At 35.9% G+C, this 19,606-nt stretch overlaps 1 protein-coding gene across 11 annotated transcripts in view; it reads right to left on the bottom strand.

Moving 5' to 3' along the window:
* Positions 1-19,606, bottom strand: part of AKAP9 (A-kinase anchoring protein 9) — a 123,160-nt gene that overhangs the window by 23,207 nt on the left and 80,347 nt on the right. For 7 of the 11 annotated variants that reach the window (XM_030008499.2, XM_030008498.2, XM_030008494.2 and 4 more), the window contains 9 exons: positions 16,838-17,000; positions 11,214-11,426; positions 9,963-10,001; positions 8,525-8,757; positions 5,856-5,975; positions 2,662-2,838; positions 2,449-2,553; positions 1,859-2,011; positions 1,423-1,602 (listed from right to left, as the gene is read on the bottom strand). In XM_030008499.2, the coding sequence (XP_029864359.1) occupies positions 1,423-1,602; positions 1,859-2,011; positions 2,449-2,553; positions 2,662-2,838; positions 5,856-5,975; positions 8,525-8,757; positions 9,963-10,001; positions 11,214-11,426; positions 16,838-17,000 (1,383 nt within the window). Of the gene's footprint in view, positions 1-1,422; positions 1,603-1,858; positions 2,012-2,448; positions 2,554-2,661; positions 2,839-5,855; positions 5,976-8,524; positions 8,758-9,962; positions 10,002-11,213; positions 11,427-16,837; positions 17,001-19,173; positions 19,435-19,606 lie in introns of those variants that run through there. The other 4 variants (XM_030008496.2, XM_030008493.2, XM_041122247.1 and 1 more) reach the window with 3 other exon arrangements.

Genomic DNA, 19,606 nt, shown 5'->3' on the forward strand with positions numbered 1-19,606 from the left:
AGAATAAAGGACCACAGAAGGCAAATACAGCAACTAAATGAAAAGCACTTGGGATGAAGATGTCTAAGGGACTAGGAAAGTGTTTAACCTAAGAACAATCTATTAATATTTAATACTGATCTCATAATCAAGCAGAGTAATTATTTAATGTCCTGCAAAAAATAACTGAGTAAGAGGATGAAACGAAAAAAATGAAACTTCATATAACAGGAAAAGAACCAATCATTAAAATGAATTATACCTGAATCCTGGGTATTTTTCTCAAGGCAAGAAATGTAACCATATTACTGTGGTCATTGTATAAAACAGAACCATTCTGGATTCCTAAAGTATGATATTGCTTAAATCCAATTTATAGCTTTGTCATTATTCACTGAAGTTCACTGTAACTAAATTTTGCACATAAAAACTCAGTGAAATTATCCAGCTCGGTCAGAGCTCTATTTTAGTGGATTCAGTATGTCCTAGTAGAATGTTACCCTACATGTTCCATCAGCTACTGAGGGGTAACAGAATGCCTGTTCTTACCTTAATGAAAAATACTTGCTTTGGGGTTAAAGCTTATGACTAATAAATTTTCACATTTAAAATGGTCAGAATGCAAAATTAATCCACTGAAAAAAATCCCATGTTCTTCCTATAAAAAATGTGAGACTACAGGCCTGTTTCTGCTGTCACTTACATCAATGCAACATAAGTAGTATTTCTGTTGAAATCAAACGCGTTATATCTGTATAAAATGGAAGTAAGCCAGAAGAAGATGAAGTTCATTATCATAAAAACACATAGCTGAAAAATAACAGAAAGCTACAGGTGTTAAATCTCAGTAAATAAAAGAAAGATGAATCTGCTGCTTTCTTTCTTGCTCTCCATTTTTAATAAAACACAGCATTTTCTTTGCACATCCACCATGCTTCAAACTGGATTAAAGATGTTGCCAACATTGGTATGATGACAAAGTATTTACACAAGCTCATGGAGCACAAAAGTTCAACTGCTAAAAAAACCTATAAAATCCAACACGATCCAGCAGGTGTCACTGAAATGTAACACTGAAAATAAGTCAGTGAAGGGAAGATGGTAGAATGAACGATGAGACTGAATTCAGCTACCTACATGCTACTAAATGTTCAGAAGTATTAGAAGAATAGAGAATGAAGAAGAATTTAAGACAAAAACTCAAGCAGAAATAAGGCAGAATAATAAAAAGAAAAGGAAGCAAAAAGTATCTTTCATAAAAAATGAGACAAAAGAGGAAAAACAGATTAGGGTTAAAGCGTTGCTTGAAACTGAAGGATGTGCATTTTTAAATTAAGGCAGCAATAGAAGATAATGTAATTGGTGCTGGGACAGAGGGTTTGTTTTCTTTAAACAGCTAGCAACACAAAGTAGGACTCTGAAAAAGATTTCAAAAGTATGTACTTTGTTGTCGGTTGTGACTTCAAGTTGCTGTTGCAGTTTTGCAATTTGTTCATGAAGATGATCCATTTCCTGCTCCTTCTCTTGCATAATGTGAGCGAGCCTCCCAGCCACTAAATGATGGTCCTTTATGGTGGCATCTTCAAATTTCTGGATAGCTAGTCCCAGTATTTCCATTTCATCCTACCAAAAAAAAACCCCAAAATCATGTTACAGTTGTACACAATGTTTTCTGCATATTCTTCTATGAGTATTTAAGGCATAAGAATTGAAATAAACAAATTGCATGGAATGAGAAGTAATTATATGAGCTTTTTAATATTTTGCAAGTTGAACTGTGGAATGCTTAAGAAAGAATTTGGCATGTTGGCTTTTTCCAAGCATTTATTTCTGGGGAGGAGGGACAATAAAGCTCTAGGCTTCTCTGTTACACAATTACCTTAAATAATTTGTTCTCTTGTTCAAGTTCTTGCATATGTGTAGTGGACTCCTTTCGCTGAATTTCTAGTTGCATGTGCAATTGCTGAACTTCTTCATTTTTATTTTCTAGCTCCTCTCGAAACTGCTCCAGTTGTTCCTCAAGGTTCGTGATCTATGTTTCCAAAACAAATGGTGGAAAAGGAGTAGACAGCCATACCAAAAATTAAATGTCATAATTTTCAAGTGCAATGTCTACAGTAAACTGGTTTGGCATACACAAACAAAAGAATGTGTACTCAGTGACATTCTGAGTCCTCAAACTGAATGGAATTTTAAAACCCATTACAAATCAACTGAAATCACTATGAAGTTTTTCTTAATTAGGCTGAATTTTGATTCCAGAAACACTCTTGTAAGTCATAAGCATTAACATAGACAATAACAACAATTATCATGGCTCACAAGAGAATTTCAAAGGGATTTGGACTGCTGTCTCTCTGACCTGTTAAAAAATTTCACCTGTTAAAAAATTCACTGAACTTAACAGAAAGCAAAAACTGACAAACCAAAACATCAGCAGAAACATGGAACATTTGACAGGTATTTTACCTCCTTTTCCTTTCTGTCCACAGCTTCTCGTTCAGCTTGCAGTTGTACTTCAAGAGGTAATTCTCCCTTTACTATGATGGTGCCAAACTGTTTTCTTTCCTCCACCTTTAAATATAAATAATATTAATAACAAAAAAATAAAAAAATATACTGTTTTGTTCTCAAGCAAACAAGAAAGTAGTAAATACATGATAATTTTAGACCAAACAATACCTTTTGCAAGTTGTCTGCACTGATGATCAAGGCTTGTTCCAGTTCTCTTATTCTGCATTCTAGTTTCTCAATTTCTTCATTTCGTTCTTGTATATCTCTCTGAAGTTGCTCCTTAGAGAGCAAAAGCTCACTGCATTTGTCTGTTTTTTCTTTTAGATGATTTGTTAACTGCTCAACCTGGTGACAATATGGCAAGATGATGAATACATTGTACTAGGCTGGAAAGGTTTGCTAGCAATAGCAACAGCACTCATTTTTGACAAAGTATCCCTCTTTTTTTCTTGTAACAAAACTCCTACTCCTTAGGTGAAACAGAATGTAAAGTTAGGATACTGTAGTGCTACATCCAACAAATACAAACACCATTTTTTAAGAAGTCATACGTTCTGTGCTATATCACGTACTCTAGAAATGACCTTGTCCTCCTGAAGCCTTCAGACTCTCTAGTCAGTTAAAAGCAAGTAGCACTGCATCCCTATGCAGCCCACTAAAAAGATACACCTTTACCATCTACAGATGGAATGTCTTGACCCTAAGGTCAGGATGGTATTTGCATCTTTGAGAAATATCATAGTTCTAAAAATCTGTGACAAAATTATTCAAAATAAGGAGTCGATTAGTGACATACAGACATATCCTAAAACTCACTGGGTCTTGGGTCTTTTAGCACTGAAGAGAATTGCTTCAGTCTCAAGAAACATGAAGTTTTGTTTTCTTGCTGGGTTTGTTAAATGGGACCAAACAGATGTGATGGATGATATAATTTCACTTCGTATTGGGGACAAAGCATCCAAATAAAGCATTCTGAATCTCAGTATTTCAGATGTTTGTGGCTCAGAAACAACATATTAAAAGAGGAACCGAAGTAGCAGAGATAAGAATGATCCCAGTTCTAGCAGTATTTCAGAAATGATTACGTGTCTTTTTTATCTGTAGTTTTGATTAACAAATCCATGGCATTAGTCCTGATGCACAGAGTTAAGACCCGAGTTAAACTAAGCAATCGAGCAAGAGACATGAAAAGTAATGCTTGTCCCACTCAAGAAACTGATTTCGGTATTTACAATTAGGAAGTTACGATGTAGCCAAAAGGTAGAAGACTCAAAGCATTTCAATAGATAGGAGAGAAGAGGACCAGAACATAAAGCTGACAGGATGGTATTATTGACGTTATCCATCCATGAGTAACATCAAAGTCTGAAGTGACCACAGAAAAGTCCTGAGAGAGAAATGGAAAAAGAAAAATCAAGTCTAGAGCAGACTCTTTATGACAACCCTCCGAGGAATAAGTTGACAGAGTAAGCTGAAACAACAGTAGAAAAGAAATGAAGTTATCAACAGAAAATGCTCACAGCATCCACGCAAAGCAGAAGAGCATTTCAAAAAACTGTGCAACTATTAAAAAATAAAGCAGCTATCTCAGAAAAGCATGAGAAATAATGATAAAATATATATTTAGGAAATATTCCAAGTAACATTGTGACATCAAAATATACTATATAGTAAGATTATGTGCCTCATTTGATAATTATTAAATGTAAATCTAATACACTATTGAAAATTCTGCCTATAATTTGTAATGTATCACATTCAATGCTACCCAGCTCTAAAATAGCTGCTACACCTGTGGTGCTTACAGACATTATCTTATTGTCTATATTTCTACTACTAAAAAATCCTAATTTAAAAGCTTCTAATACAAATCTCAAAATATTAATCACAGTTACAGCTGTCTTTCATTTTAAAGCATGCTTTAAATTTCCATTGTAGCATATCTGCCAACTTAAGAGTATACAGGTATGTGTATATGTGCATATAAATCAGGACCATTTTTACATATAAATTCTGTATAGAAAAATAGGGCAATTTTTATTATGCTATCAAATTTCAAATCTTTTTCTTGGGATTTTTTTTTTAATCTCTTTTTTTAATTTTGACTAGGAATTCAGACACTACCCATGCCCCAAATTATAAACAGACACATAATGAAATGAACTCAAAATGAACATCCTGGATTCAGGAAAACTAATTGTGCTAAAACGTCTCCCCCATCTGTGTAATGTGTCAACAGGAGAGGAGTGTGCACACAGTTTGCAATAGAAGGAAATAGATGCAGAATTGCTCCGTATGTGTTGGTTAACACATACCCAGCTAATTCCAGAAGATTCATTGTTCACAGAGGCTGATGACAGCTATATCACATAGTGCTGACTGAATACTTTAAGATTTCTTACAAATGTTTGTATTAAAAAAAACCCCATGAAATACACCTCTAAATCTGAAAATTATAAGTAAATATATATTTCAACAACTTACACCTCACATATATCAATTTATGTCCTATTACTGTCTATGGTCCTAAACTATATAATACAGAATACTAAACGTTGCTAATATTTAATAATTGAATTACAGCAACTGAACTACCTCAGTAAGAACTTTGATTTGAAAATGGCAGTGCAACCTAATAAGAGGCATTTTAATACTGAAAATCAGGCAAGAAAATCATGCAAAAATATCAGCCTTGTTCAAAAAGCAGGACACAAGAAAATCCCAAAACCCACAAAAAATAAAATGCGATTTAATTGACTAACACATCATCAAACAAAACATGCAAAAGCTTCATAATATGTAGCATTTGCACTGCTGCCACTTTTCTTGATTTTGCTGGGTCTAAGAGTTTTCTGTGACTCCCTTGAGCTGCTGTTCTACAGTCACTAAATTTGTTTCAGCAGAAACAGACTTTCACTGGGGAGGTTCAAGTGTACACAGAGAGCGCTACTACATCTCAGGTCCTAAACCTTGGTAACTCAATTCCTTCAGTTGTGTACCTGTGCTATAAACAGGATGTCACAAAAGAACATGTGAAATTGCTAAAGTAGTCCTAAATGTTTCCACAGGCTTTTGAAAACAGTGGATTTTCTAAATTAAGCTATATGAAAAAGCCTTTTTCAAAGTTATGAAGTCTCTATATGTCTGCTATGAAAAACAAACAAGGCACCAGCCTAAAAAATCCCCAAAACACAGTTTTACCACTTTCACCCAACACCTTACCCTTGATTTAAGGGGATTTACTCTCCTGGCTTGTAAATGGATGCAGGTTAGATACACTGTAAAATAGGTTCATTACAATATCTTAACAGCTGTCAACTTGTCATTTACATTCACTGAGTACAAGTAACAAGATATGTTACCTCTCTAGTTTGATGTTCATTGACAGGCTGACTCCTTTGTGGAATCTTAAGCTGTTGTTCCAGCTTCTGTATCTCTTGTTGGAATACGTCTCTCTCATGTTCTCGGTCAATTGCTTGCTCCTGAAAGTTAAGAAATTATGTGGATACACCATTTGATTTTAAAACTATCTAAATTAAGTATATTACTACTTCTTATTTCTGTTAATGTGAGGCTGGTAACAGTATGTCAGTATTTTTAAGGTAGCAGAACCTCTTGGAATTACCATTAATTCTTTAATCATTTGGGGCAACAAATTTCACTTTTTTTTATTGAAGAATTAGGACAGGACAGGTACATCCAGCATTATTTCACAAAAATGACAGTTTTGTTTCTTCTGTTCCAGACACACCACACAAATGGTAATAAGCCAATATTTTATGATTTTCTTTCCTAATGTTTGTCTTTGATATATGTAGCATAAATAGAAATTAAGACTAGAAATTAACTCTGTGTTATTATTGATGAGAAGCCAACAGAAAAAAAAGTTATACATTATTTGCATTTTGCATTTCAGCTTTACTTTTGACCAGTTTCACTTGTTATATCGCAGTCTGACATTTGAGAAATACATCTTTGTATAGGAAATAATGCCCAACTGGTAGCATCCAGTGAAATGCAACCTTTAAATGCCACTTTGTAAAACAGACAAACCTTATTGGATGCATTAAAATAAACTAGCTGAAGTATCTGATACAAAGAGGAATGCTTCTGCCTAGCAACAAAATATTTAGCAAAAATTCAGGAAAATAGAATAAAACCTCAAACTTTACAAGTTGCAGATTTTAAAAACTCACCTGCTGTTTCAAGGAAACAGCAGAATTCTAATGCTGCTATTACAAACAGCTACTCGTCTCAGTATTCCATTACTCTGCAGTTCATGCTATTGATAATTCCAAACCATGATGCATTTATGACTATGGGACTTGTAATAGGAATTTTTACTTCTGAACCTTGTCCTATTATGACACACTAGTTTCAGTGAGAAAAATAATCTTGTAATTGTAGAAAATAAAGGAAATCCATTTGTGCTAAGAAGTATCTGGAAAGATCTCTCCTTTAATACTGCTTAGTAATAGATAATGCAGAGAAGGTGCCAGAGGTTGTTATATTTACTATGTAAAAAATTATTCCACCCTACTGCTGTCAGTTAGAGAGTTAATTGAGAAGGCACAGAAATAATAGTTTTCTCCCAACAGCAGCATAGGACACTTAAGAGGAAAAAAAAAATGGGAAAAGAAGGAGGCAGGGAAAATTGTGTTTGCTGAAAACAGGGTAGAGTCTAAAACAAAATTGCAGAGTCAGGCCGAGGCAGGAAGAAGTTGGGTACAATGGAGGCAGCTGCCACTGTGAATGGGGGCAAACACACATATAATATAACTGGCTGGAAGGTGTGGCTTAATATTTGGAGTTAGATCCTTGGATGCTATGAAGGAAGACTATAAAAGAAACTTAGAGAAATTATGCTTTCAATTTCCAAGTATAGATAGACTACTTAATTCATTGAATCATAGAATAGTTTGGGTTGGAAGGGATCTTTAAAGGTCATCTATCCAACACCCCCTGCAATGAGCAGGGACATCTTCAACTAGATCAGGTTGCTCAGAGCCCCGTCCAACCTGACCTTGAATGTTTCCAGGGATGGGGCATCTACCACCTCTCTGGGCAACCTGTTCCTGTGCCTCAGCACCCTCATCGTAAAAAAATTTCTTCCTTATATCTAGCCTAAATCTACCCTCTTTTATTTTCAAACCATTATCCCTTGTCCTACTACAACAGGCCCTCCTAAAGTTTCTCGCCATCTTTCTTGTAGGCCCCCTTTAAGTACTGAAAGGCTGCTTATAAGGTCTCCCCGCAGCCTTCTCTTCTCCAGACTAAACAATCCCAACTCTCTCAGCCTGTCCTCATAGGAGAGGTGCTCCAGCCCTCTGATCATCTTTGTGGCCCTCCTCTGGACTCGCTCCAACAGGTCCATGTCCTTCGTATGTTGGGGGCCCCAGAGCTGGACGCAGTACTCCAGGTGGGGTCTCACGAGAGCAGAGCAGAGGGGCAGAATCACATCCCTCAACCTGCTGGCCAGGCTTCTTTTGATGCAGCCCAGGATACAGTTGGCTTTTTGGGCTGCAAGCGCACATTGCTGCGTCATGTCCAGCTTTTCATCCACCAGTACCCCTCAAGTCCTTCTTGGCAGGGCTGCTGGCAACCCCTTCATCCTCCAGTCTGTATTGATACCAGGGGATGCCCTGACCCAGGTGCAGAACCTTGCACAGACTTTAGACTAATACTAACAGACTTTACTGAAAAACATGGAAATTCCACAAACTTTTAAAAATTAAGGTCACAAAAATTTATGTCTCCTCATTAATTTTAGAAGTTTCCCATTATTTTAAACATTTAAGAAGCCTACTAAGTTATACTTAGAAATACAGAGCAGTCCTAAGCAAGCATCTGAAATGAATTTTCAACTTTTAAAACATCAATTAAATTCTTGGGCTGGAACCTATAACACTGTTACTATTGTGTGCTTCTTTATGTTTGCTCAAAATCTGAAAAAAATAGCATTTCCCACTGAACCAAGCCTCAGCGCAGGTGCCCACCCACCTTCACGAAACTAGCCTTTTACCGTACTTACATCTAGAAACTTTCTTGTTTTCTCAAGTTGCTTCTCCAAAGCCTGGTTTTGCTGCCTTAAGTCCATTAGTTCTGCATTTTTTTCTTGCTCTAGCTCTATGAAACGATTGACCTGTTCTTCCAAGTCTATCTCCAAGACTTTCACTTGCTTGTGAAGGTCATCATACTCTTTTTCAGCTTGACGCTGTACTTCAATTTTTTCTTTCATTAACTTTTCTGTTTCCTCCAGCAGTTCTGGTTATAATAAAAGCATCACACACTACTTTTAGATATGAATAGTCAGTAACGTTATGAAGCAAAACCACTCCCCAGGGTATCCATGCTGTACTCTGCAGAAGGATGTGAACTGGTTTGGGTTTTTACTATTTTTCTTTTTTAGAAAATGTATTTTCTTCTGAGAAATAATCAAACAACCATGAAAGCAAATTCATATTGAAATTACTATCCTTTAGTTAGTCTTCAGAGGACTGTTAGTGAAGTTGTATCAGATCACTTCCCTGTTTAAGTTTCATATAAATTAAAAGGTCTTTGTATAATTGAAAAGAAAAGAAAATGCATGGGTTCAAACTACAGCTAGAGTCAGCACAGGGGTTAACAAAGTAGTACAGAAAACCCAACCCTCTTCTCATCCCCAGCGTCAGTAAAATCAATCCACTCCCAGTCTTCATCATTTAATGGGATACATTTAAATAATTTGAAGGAAATATTTAAAAAGACTTAGCACGATCGTCAGGCTGACAGAGAGGGAAATTACTGACCTGTAAGTGGAGCTTTGTAATATCAGTGACTGCATGGATGCCCAATTTTGAGTCCTCATAAAACGGCTGGCAAGCATATATAGTAAAGCCCCAAACCACTCTATTAAGACTCTTAAGCCACAGCCCATTGAAGTACATATTAACTAACCATATGAATCCCTTGAGGTAAAATCCAAACTGTAAAGTGCAATTACATTTGGAGAATCTTTAAAACATGATTGATATTTAGACAGAAACAATACAATTTACTTTCACTATAGAAGAAAGATCCTTTAGGCACCATCATCTTACATCATATTTAACCAATTCTCATTTCTAGGTAACCATTACATATCAGTATAATACAGTGTTTAGTTATCATAATGAATGACTCAACTGTATTTGGGAAAAAAAAAAAAAAAAAGGCTACAAAAATATCCCTCCAATACCATCTAAGTATCTGTAATTCACAGGTGAATAAGATGATGGTTATTCATGAATTTGTTTATTATGTTTAGAAATTATAAGAAATGTTGTTAGCGAAACGTAAAACTGAGTATGAAATACAACATCAAAGCTGCAGGCCAGTAAGAATTACAAGTAATGTCAGTAAGCCAAAAGCCCAATAATCCTGATTAACAATGTCAGTATGTGTAAGTCTTCCACCCAATTACAGATTGGCCATGCAACATACAAACACACCTGCTTGGGAAGCTGCATCGACTGCAGCATCTACTAGGCCTAGGAGAATAGAGAGAGAGAAAACAAAAAAAAGAAGCAAAGTAATTCACATGCCAGCTATAGTTTTCTTGTGGTGCAACAATGTAAGAGAAAATGAAGCCAAAGATAGATGTGGCATTTGATGACAAAGTTGTTGAGATAACTTAGGGAATGTGGTAAGTTATTCTGGTATGCATGATATAAGTACCTACACTTATTTACAGAATTGTTTATCCTTACAGTTGTTATACATGAAAATAAACTTCAAAATATTTAGAACCTAAAACACATAACAAATAACTAAACTGGAGTCATAGACAAGGATCTTTTTTACCATAAAGTAGGAAGCAACAGGTTGTTCTTAAAATTCCATTGTTACACAAAGTGGATGCAGGAAATTGCAAATACACACCAAGATGTGTAATTTATTAAAACAGCAACATTATAAATTGCCATAAACTTTTAGAAATTAAATAAAATCGTGATTTCATCCTGCTATTTACAATGTAAGTACTGCAATCCTTGAAAGATCAGTACTTCTTAAAACATCACTGTTCTAATTTTCTTCCCTCCTCAAACATGAAGTATTAATTTATTAGTTTAAGGAAGAATTAAAAGACATATTTACTTCATGAAGGTAAATGCTTTTTTTGAGTAAGCAGATAGATTACATTGACATGGTATTTATCTGGAATTCTCACCATCAGTGCTGAAAGTTTTCATTATGGGTAGATAAAAGGCTTTCCTTATCATGCAACTTTTGTGCCATTCTTCCCCAAAAGAGGAATTTGTTAGAAAAGTGTATCTTCTGTGTCTAAACTAAGTATGGCCATCATGTGTAGTTCAATCATGTTCTGGTAGGTATGCTTGCTAGTCCCTCTAAAACTCCGGAAATTATTTAGACCAGTATTTTTATCCATAGCTGCTAACTTCAAGATATTCCACCTCCAGTGATAGTATAAAAACAGATTTTCAGAGGTATCAAGCTTTTGCTGGCTTAAAGAACGATTGTGATTGCCCAACACTCCTGAAAATTCAGTCATTTTTTGTTTAAATATCAAGAAAAGTTATCATGCTGACATTAGGCATCAGGTATGAAAATACCACATTTTGCCCTATCACATTTTTATTAATGATTACAAAGAGGGGGGGGGGAAACCTTCATCAAGATTACTTATTATTTTAATTGAAAGTATAAGAAAATCTCATAGAAAGACCGTGAGGAATACATACGCTGCTCTACTGGCCCCGCATCTGCTCTCATGGCATCCTTCTGTCTGGAGAGTAACTCCTTTTCTTCCTGGATCTGCTGCTGTTCAGCCTCTAACTCCTGCAATTTGTTACCTGTACACAGTAGTTCTTGCTCAAGATGGTCAATTACATCTATTTTTTCCTGCAGTTGTTTTTCCAGAAATGCTTTTTCATCTGCATAACCATCAATGAGGCCTGTAAAACATCAATTTTGGGGCAGATTTAATAGACAATAAAGAACAATTTGAATTTTTTGCATGGTGAAGTCACTACAGTATTCTTACATGAATGCACATGCATGTTAGATACTCAGCACCTGACAACTTCTACTCCTGTCCCTGCTATTCTTCCATGATGAACAAATTAGAGGATGAACAATAGCACAAGACCAAATATAGCTCTTAACTTTTTCTCAGCACAAGACCTCTGGAGCAAACAGGAACTCCAAAGCCAAGGGAAAAATAAGTGTGTAATAAACACAGGAGAAATAAGAAATTTCAAATAAATTCAGGTGCCAGGTGCCCTTTTAGGTGCCTCAAGACATTTGTCTCATCTCGAACCACAGTTTCTGTAAGATCATGGGTCTCCTGTAGGTCAGGTATAATATAGATGCCTCCAACATCACAAGGCACCAAAACTGGCCATAGGTGTCCATGTTTAGCACCTGAATCACTCCCCAAAGCCCTGTAACAGCTGACATCTAAGAAACAATTTAATTTCTTTACTATTAATGCATAATTTTAAAAGTAGCACAGAACAATTAATGATCTTTTTAACAGAGAATCTGGGACACTACCTTGAGAATATGTCTTGTATGCTTTTAAAAATTGCTCATAGTGCAGTAGTTTATCTAGGAATCTGAGGAGGAACTCTATTTTAGCTTTATGAATGATATTATGGCTGTAAGAAATGGCACCATCTTGGAATGATGCAGAAGTGAGCACAAAGCTGAAGATTTAGGAAAAAACAGTGAATTTCCTTGAGGGATGCATAAACTAAACTGAGATCCTGTAATGGTATGGGCTTCAGAAGATTCAAATCAGTCCTTTCAGAAACATCTGACCACAGAACAGAAAAGACATTTTTACTGAGTGACGGAAGGTACTACATAGGTATCCCAGACTTCTATGGCAAGATGTGTTCTGTCATGTCAGATACCGATGGTTCCAAAAGACAGAGAGGACGTCAGGCATACGATGTCTAAACTTTCTCAGTTGGACACGCACCTATATCACAGGTTTCTTCTTACTAAACCCACATAATTTAAGTAGTATTTTTTCAATATCAAACTGTTTTCAGTCTGAAGGTACTTTATCAGTATAAATCTATAGTCTTGAGCCAGTATTAAAATGGATTTTACCCTGGCTTAAGAATAGAGGAAAACTAAAGATGTTTCTATTTGTTATCAATGTAGACAAAGTAAAACCTCTGTGAGCACTTAGTTCCGTATCAGAGAAAATTAAGTAACAGTAGTGTTTGCATATACAGTCAGAGAAACACAGGTGTGGTCCTCATGCGTATCAATCATGCGCTGCTGACCAATCTTTTTTTCCAGATTCACAGAGAACACAGCTGCATAGGGGGACTGGCTTTTGAAACAAAAAATACTGAACTAGAAACATCATTAACAGCATTTCAAAAATCTGAGACAATACAAATTCTAGTATTTATTCCCACTGTATCAGATGCTGTTCACTTAACAGATTGGAAGTTGAGAGGGCATTCCCAGGTTAAATGGAGTGCATGCCCCCACCAAAAAGGTATGAAAAATGAAGTCGTCGTCTGCTAAGATCACGTGTTATAGTTTTTACTCCTGCCTTATTTTTTTTCTTTTTTTTTTTTTTTTTTTTTTTGAGAGGTAATGAAAGTTGTCAGAGTTCAGTGAACAAATTGGCATTAGCTTTTCTATCACATTAGATAAGTCATATCTGACACGACTAAAACACTAGAGGTTTGAAAATGTCACAAAAACTGCTGCGGCTGAGACAAGAAAGAAATGATCAAAAATGACACATTTTATCTCAAGAGAAGACAAAGTACCATCAGATGTATAATGAACTAAGACATTGCTCTGCATACCTATCTAAGGAATTTGGTAAGAGAATGTAGTTTGGCTTTGTCAGAGTATGCTCACAACTCAGTTCAATGAGCAGAAGAAATTAGATAAGAAAGGTTCTATGGCATTTTTGTTTTGTTACAACAACACTAAAAAAAAAAAAAGGTGCCTGTCATTTAGAGTGCATTAATTTCAGAAGTTCACAGAAAAAAAGGATGAAAAAAGATTTAATTAATTCTGGAGTTAGAAAGCATTAAAGCAGTAAGAAGGACAAATTAGCTGAATTTCTGCAAAAGACTGAACTGAATTAAATCTCTACATGTGACATAAATCTGCACCTAACCTAAAAGCTCAGCTGTGCAATATATCTGTCAAAGGGCTAAAACTAGCAACAAATTCTGTCTCTTATATTCCAGAACTGTTCATCAACCAAATCAATACAGCCAGCGTGTCAAGTCTTATAAACTGACATTGCTATTGCTCTGATTAAAATGAAATTCCAGTTAAAAATTTTTTAAGATTGTTTCCACTTTATATGCTTTCAAGTTTTTTTTCCCAAATAAAACATTATCAGATAAAATCTAGAGAGTGCAAAACATAGCTTCATAGCTCTCACTAAATTTTAGTGTTTAATATACTTTCTTTGCTAGCAAAAAATACATACTTGACTCATCTGTTATGTCTCCAAACCAGGCTCTGATGGCATATTTCAAGCATTTAATAAAACATTACAGGTAAATTTTGCCTTCATTTACATATGGGCAATCCCATTATCTACAAACTGGCATCTAGCAAGAATTTGCAGTTTCTTTGATGCTATTAGTTTGTTTGCACAAGCAAATTTTATAACAGAAGTGCATTGCTCAAGAGAAGAACCTAGTTAATTTTAGATTTTTTTGCTTGTCTAGTGGTAATGGGATAAAAATGATAATAAAAATATGAAAATAAAAATGGATAATAAGCAGGTCTTGTTCTGTGGTATGTCATCTTCAAATACAATTATGCATGCACTCTTTGCAATATTCCTGCACAAATGGAAATTAATTTATTGTAAATGAAAAAGCAAGCCTCTGGTTCTTAGTAGAGAACGTAAGCCAAAAAATACAGATCCAGAGGCAAAGCAACAAAATAAGTTCATAATAAAAACCTTTTTTTTCCATACATAAAATTAGTCTCTAGTATTAATTTTTTTAAATGCTACTTGTAGGATTAAACCTATGCAGACACCTCTGACATTACGACAGATTCCTACCTTTAAATAAAACTTAACACTAACCTCTCTGCTTTCTCCTAATGTATTAGTCTATTTTGCTGCATTATTGAAGATTTGTGAATAAAAATTGTATCAAGACAAAAATATTATCCTTCAAGGAAAGCAGCAACAGATGTAAAACCTGCCTACTTTCTGAAATTCATCAATACTAAACAGTTTTGTAACTGTGCAAGAATATAAATTCTGAGGTCATCTATATTTTGGTAGAAGATTTCATCTTTTTTGCATGTTAAGATGTGTTCCATACAAGATTTTTTTTGCTCTTAATTTAATATTAAAAAAAAGTAATAATGCCTCTTTCAGATTTGAATCTATTCCCTCTGAAATCATAGAATGGTTTGGGTTGGAAGGGACCTTAAAGACCGTCTAGTTCCAACCCCCTGCCACAAGCAAGGACACCTTCCACTAGACCAGGTTGCTCAAAGCCCCATCCAGCCTGGCCTTGAACACTTCCAGGGAGGGGGCACCCACAACCTCTCTGGGCAACCTGTTCCAGTGCCTCACCACCCTCGCAGAGAAGAACTTCTTCCTTACATCTGATCTAAATCTACCCTCTTTCAGTTTAAAGCTGTTACCCCTTGTCCTACCACTACATGCCCTTGTAAAAAATTCCTCTCCATCTTTCCTGTAGGCCCCCTTTAGGTACTGGAAGGCTGCCATAAGGTCTCCCCGCAGCCTTCTCTTCTCCAGGCTGAACAACCCCAACTCTCTCAGCCGGTGTCCATAGGAGAGGTGTTCCAGCCCTCTGACCATCTTTGCGGCCCTCCTCTGGACCTGCTCCAACAGGTCCATGTCCTTCTCATGTTGGGGGCCCCAGAGCTGAACTCAGTACTCTGGGTGGGGTCTCACCAGAGCGGAGTAGAGGGACAGAATCACCTCCCTTGACCTGCTGGTCACGATACTTTTGATGCAGCCCAGGATACAGTTGGCTTTCTGGGCTGCAAATGCACATTATTGGCTCATGTTGAGCTTCTCATCAACCACTCAATTTTCCTCCTTTCTGGTTTTGCTCAAGCTATTGAAAGCTGCAGCCAAGTAGTGGTGCTGATGACACACGTTTATGCTGTGTGAATTGACAGGCTACCAACTGTCCCTCGCACCACATTTTAGACACGTGGCTTGGAAACCTGCACTTTTCAGGTTATGTGTGTCCCAGCTATTAACAGCGTGTGAACTCATGTTGGATTATCTGTCTGTGTAAAAAGAAGAGGAAGGCTGGCAGGGTAGCATTCTCCGGGAATAACATTTGGCTATGAAACTTTATGCTCCCACTTTGAAACAGAGAAGCCTGCTGAGCTTCAGAACTAACTAAAATATCTTTTTGCTTACTACTACAGAGATCCTACCTATAGGGTAGGCGTTTTTTTCATCTTTTCCAGATGCTAATTACAAACAGATAATGGTAAAAATGCTGGGCAGAAACAAAAGATCGAGCTATCGAAACAATAAAGCTACTTCTAAAGAACAAACTAAGTGTCTTGTCAGATTTGAACATATTTTCCTGATGTCAGAAAAGATTATTAGATTTCCCCTGTTCTAACACCCTATAATTTTAAATTGCTTCGTTAATACAGTTGCAAATACACTTAAAAAGACTACTTCAAACAGTGCAAATTGAAACATTATCACCACCATAGGATCAAATTAAGAATGAAGGTGCTACATTTTTACCCATGTTTGTGTGGAACTAAGTCAAGGTCAAGAGGCAGCAGGCACACACTGAAGTACAGGAAACTGCATTTCAACATAAGAAAAAAAAAATTTTTTTTTTTTTTTTTCTTTTCCCTCTTTGTTGGTGGTCAAACACTGGAACAGGCTACCCAGAGAGATTGTGGACATTCAAAACTTGACTGGACACAGTCCTGGGCAACCTGCTCTACCCGACCCTGCTTTGAGCATGGGGTTTGAATAGATGATCTCCAGAGGTGCCTTCCAGCCTCAACTATTTATGACTCTATGATTCTAAGTTGTTCATATTTAAGCTTGTCTGCACAGACAGACATGTTACGATGAAATAAATTAATTTTGAGGATAACAACACATATCCAACCTATTATTTTTAGTAAGTCAGACAACAATAAGTGAGACAAATCTGGAAAACAGAATCAGAGTGGTTGATGTTGGAAGGGACCTCCGGAGGTCATCTTGTCCATAACTATCCAAAAGGCTGATAACATTCTAAAATTTGCAAAGAAATTGATCTAATCTGCAATTTCTTTACCCAATTAACAGGTAAGTAAATGTGAAGTTCAACAATTCATCAAAAAAGCTACTCACCTTCAGCTTTACTAAGCTCCAAAGCCAACTGCTCTCTGGCTTTGGTTTCTTCATTAAGACGTTCCTGTAGTTCTTCCTGATACTTGATAAATTCTGTGGCCTCTTGTTGCTTTTTGAAGGACTCTCGCATAAGTTCTGTCTGAGTAATTTTAGCATGTTCAAGCTACCACAGGAAAAAAATTACAGAAGTTAGATAAACCAAATATGTTCTGATAAATAACTACTCTACCATTCCTATTTAATTAACAGTTGCTTTACAGTGTGATGAGAAGTTTTACATAACTTCACTGGACATTCAACAAGATCTTTACTGAACACACATTCGCAGACGACAATAGGAAGATTGTCTCAGTACAAAAGTCTAAGCAAATAGGCTTTGTCAGCATAGTGAACTCAATAAAGCCACCTGGCTAAATCCGTGTCGTTGTTCCGGTAATTCCTGGTTTATGAGTTTACACTACATTCACCTTTATTTACATATAAGTTTTGTACTAAATATGAGTAAGCTGTCACCCACCGCATACTTAGAATGACTAAAAACATTGCATAAAACTGGCAGAAGTTTTGATATAAATTGACAGAAGTGGTGCTTCATCTCTTTTTCTCCTTAAGATGAAGATAAATGAGAACACCAGGAAAATGTGAATTTTGAATATACTGCACTTTTCAACCAACAAGGCAGTAAAGCAATGCTTCTTCCAACTGTGTCCACCTGACAGAATTACTAACAATTTTTTTATTCTTCTCTGCTTGTCTGATGAGTAATATTTAATGTGTACTACCACAGAGGTAGTGCAATCTCACTATGTCACTATCCTCAACTAGTGGAAAACCAGGACTGAAATGCATAAAATTGTACACTTACTGCCCAGTTTAGACATACCCAAAGTGATAATTTCAGAAAGAATTAAAATTAGAATTACAAAAGCAAAATAGTGAAAAAGGAACATTACCCTAGTGTTGGAAGTTCTGATTACACAGAACATTCATCTACGATAACAGCAAATGAGTCAACTACCAAGACCACCTCTACTTCTCAACTGTTAACATTTACAACTTACATGCACCTCTTCAAGGGACACAAATACAAATTGTCAGAGCTGAACGAGGCATGAGTTCTCTCTGCGGCTTGCATTCAAAATAAGACAACTTATTTTGAATAAGAACAATGTCAGAAAATGAAATAACATGTATTTCCTGCTTCTCTCCCTTTTTCTTTTTCTTTTCCTTTTTAATATTATGGATTTTGGCAGATATTTGTAACATAGTAACATCTGTGGCTTTGCTACAGTTTCTATAAAAATATACTCTCTCTCAATTTCTTCAAAAATAAAAGCTTTCCCACCATCTTCAGCTACATTCATGAGTACGATTAGCTTGCTTTAAAATCTCAGAAAAATAGGGTAGGAACATAGAACATTGCACACAATATTATCCACTTATAAATAAAATTACACTTTGAAAAGAATGTCTGAATAATCAATACATTCTCTTTTATGATCCACTGAATTTAAATACTTCATTTCTTTTCTACAGCATTCCTTTTTAGATGGACACCATTAACGTGAACTATTTATTCTGACAGGAGTTAAAGAAAGGTATAAATACTGCAGCTGAATATCTGCACTGGTTTGAGATATCTTAAAAATCACAGAGCATTCTTACTTTATTCTTACATTTTGAAGTGCTTAATGAAAGACCCATCTCAGATAAAAGGGAAATGTATGACAGGTTTACTGTACCTAGACAACCATAAAAATGGCTTACTCAAATGCATCAAATACTCCAACTAAAACTCAGAATAAAAATTATTCTCCAGCTCTTTCCAGTAATAACAACTAAAGGTATTATTAAAAATATCACAGGGCAAAACCAAAAAGAAGCACAAATATGAACATGATTTTTCAAGAACAAAAGTTTCTTCATAGGATCACTGGAAGCCATTAGCAAGCTTGTGATAGTTAATGTTACTAGTCAGCGCATACAGCTATAAAGGAACAATTTCAACTGACTGCAGCCCCCCCCCCCATAAATTATTCACAGTGAGAAAAAGGTAATGTAATAAATAACACTGAAGTGCTTTAAAAAGAGATCTCCAAGCTCTGTAATTCAATATATTTCTATGTCTGCTAAACTTCTTTTGTTAGAAATTAACAGAGAGAATTGTATAATTAAAGCTTTTTCAGTGCCCATTAAAAACCATCTAGGAAAAAAGCCTGTCAGCAGTACATAATTAAACTTTAATGATAGAGACAAGTTTATACCATTATTCACCGCATTCTCTTCTATTTAAGCTGGTTTAAAATACAATTTCTTTTAAAAACTTTTATACTTACTGAATAGGGTGGTGTAGGCAAGGAGATTTTAGAGACAACTTTTAAAATGTGCCCGTTTTTTTTGTGGCTGAAGCGAAAAATTGAAGTATTTACAACTACAGAATTATTCTCATCCAAGTGTTCAGTGAAAGGAAAAGGATATGGTAAAGGCACACGAGATTCAACCTCGTATGTATCTTCTTCTTGGCCTTCAGTCCACAAACCACTAAACAGATTAGATGCCCAGTAAGTGCGGCAAGAATCCATTCCAAAAAATATCACTGTTGTTATCTTCTCAACCGTCATATGGGTATTTTGCACTAGGTAGGCTGGTTTTAGAGATTTCTAACAGGAATTTGTAACAGAACATGTACATTTAAGAGTCTGAAGACACATATCAGCACTGTCAGTGACAAACCTACTCAGAATCAGCAGGAAGCCTCAGGTCACGTTC

The sequence above is a fragment of the Aquila chrysaetos genome, chromosome 3 (assembly GCF_900496995.4).
Source record: "Aquila chrysaetos chrysaetos chromosome 3, bAquChr1.4, whole genome shotgun sequence".
Classification (NCBI taxonomy): domain Eukaryota; kingdom Metazoa; phylum Chordata; class Aves; order Accipitriformes; family Accipitridae; genus Aquila; species Aquila chrysaetos.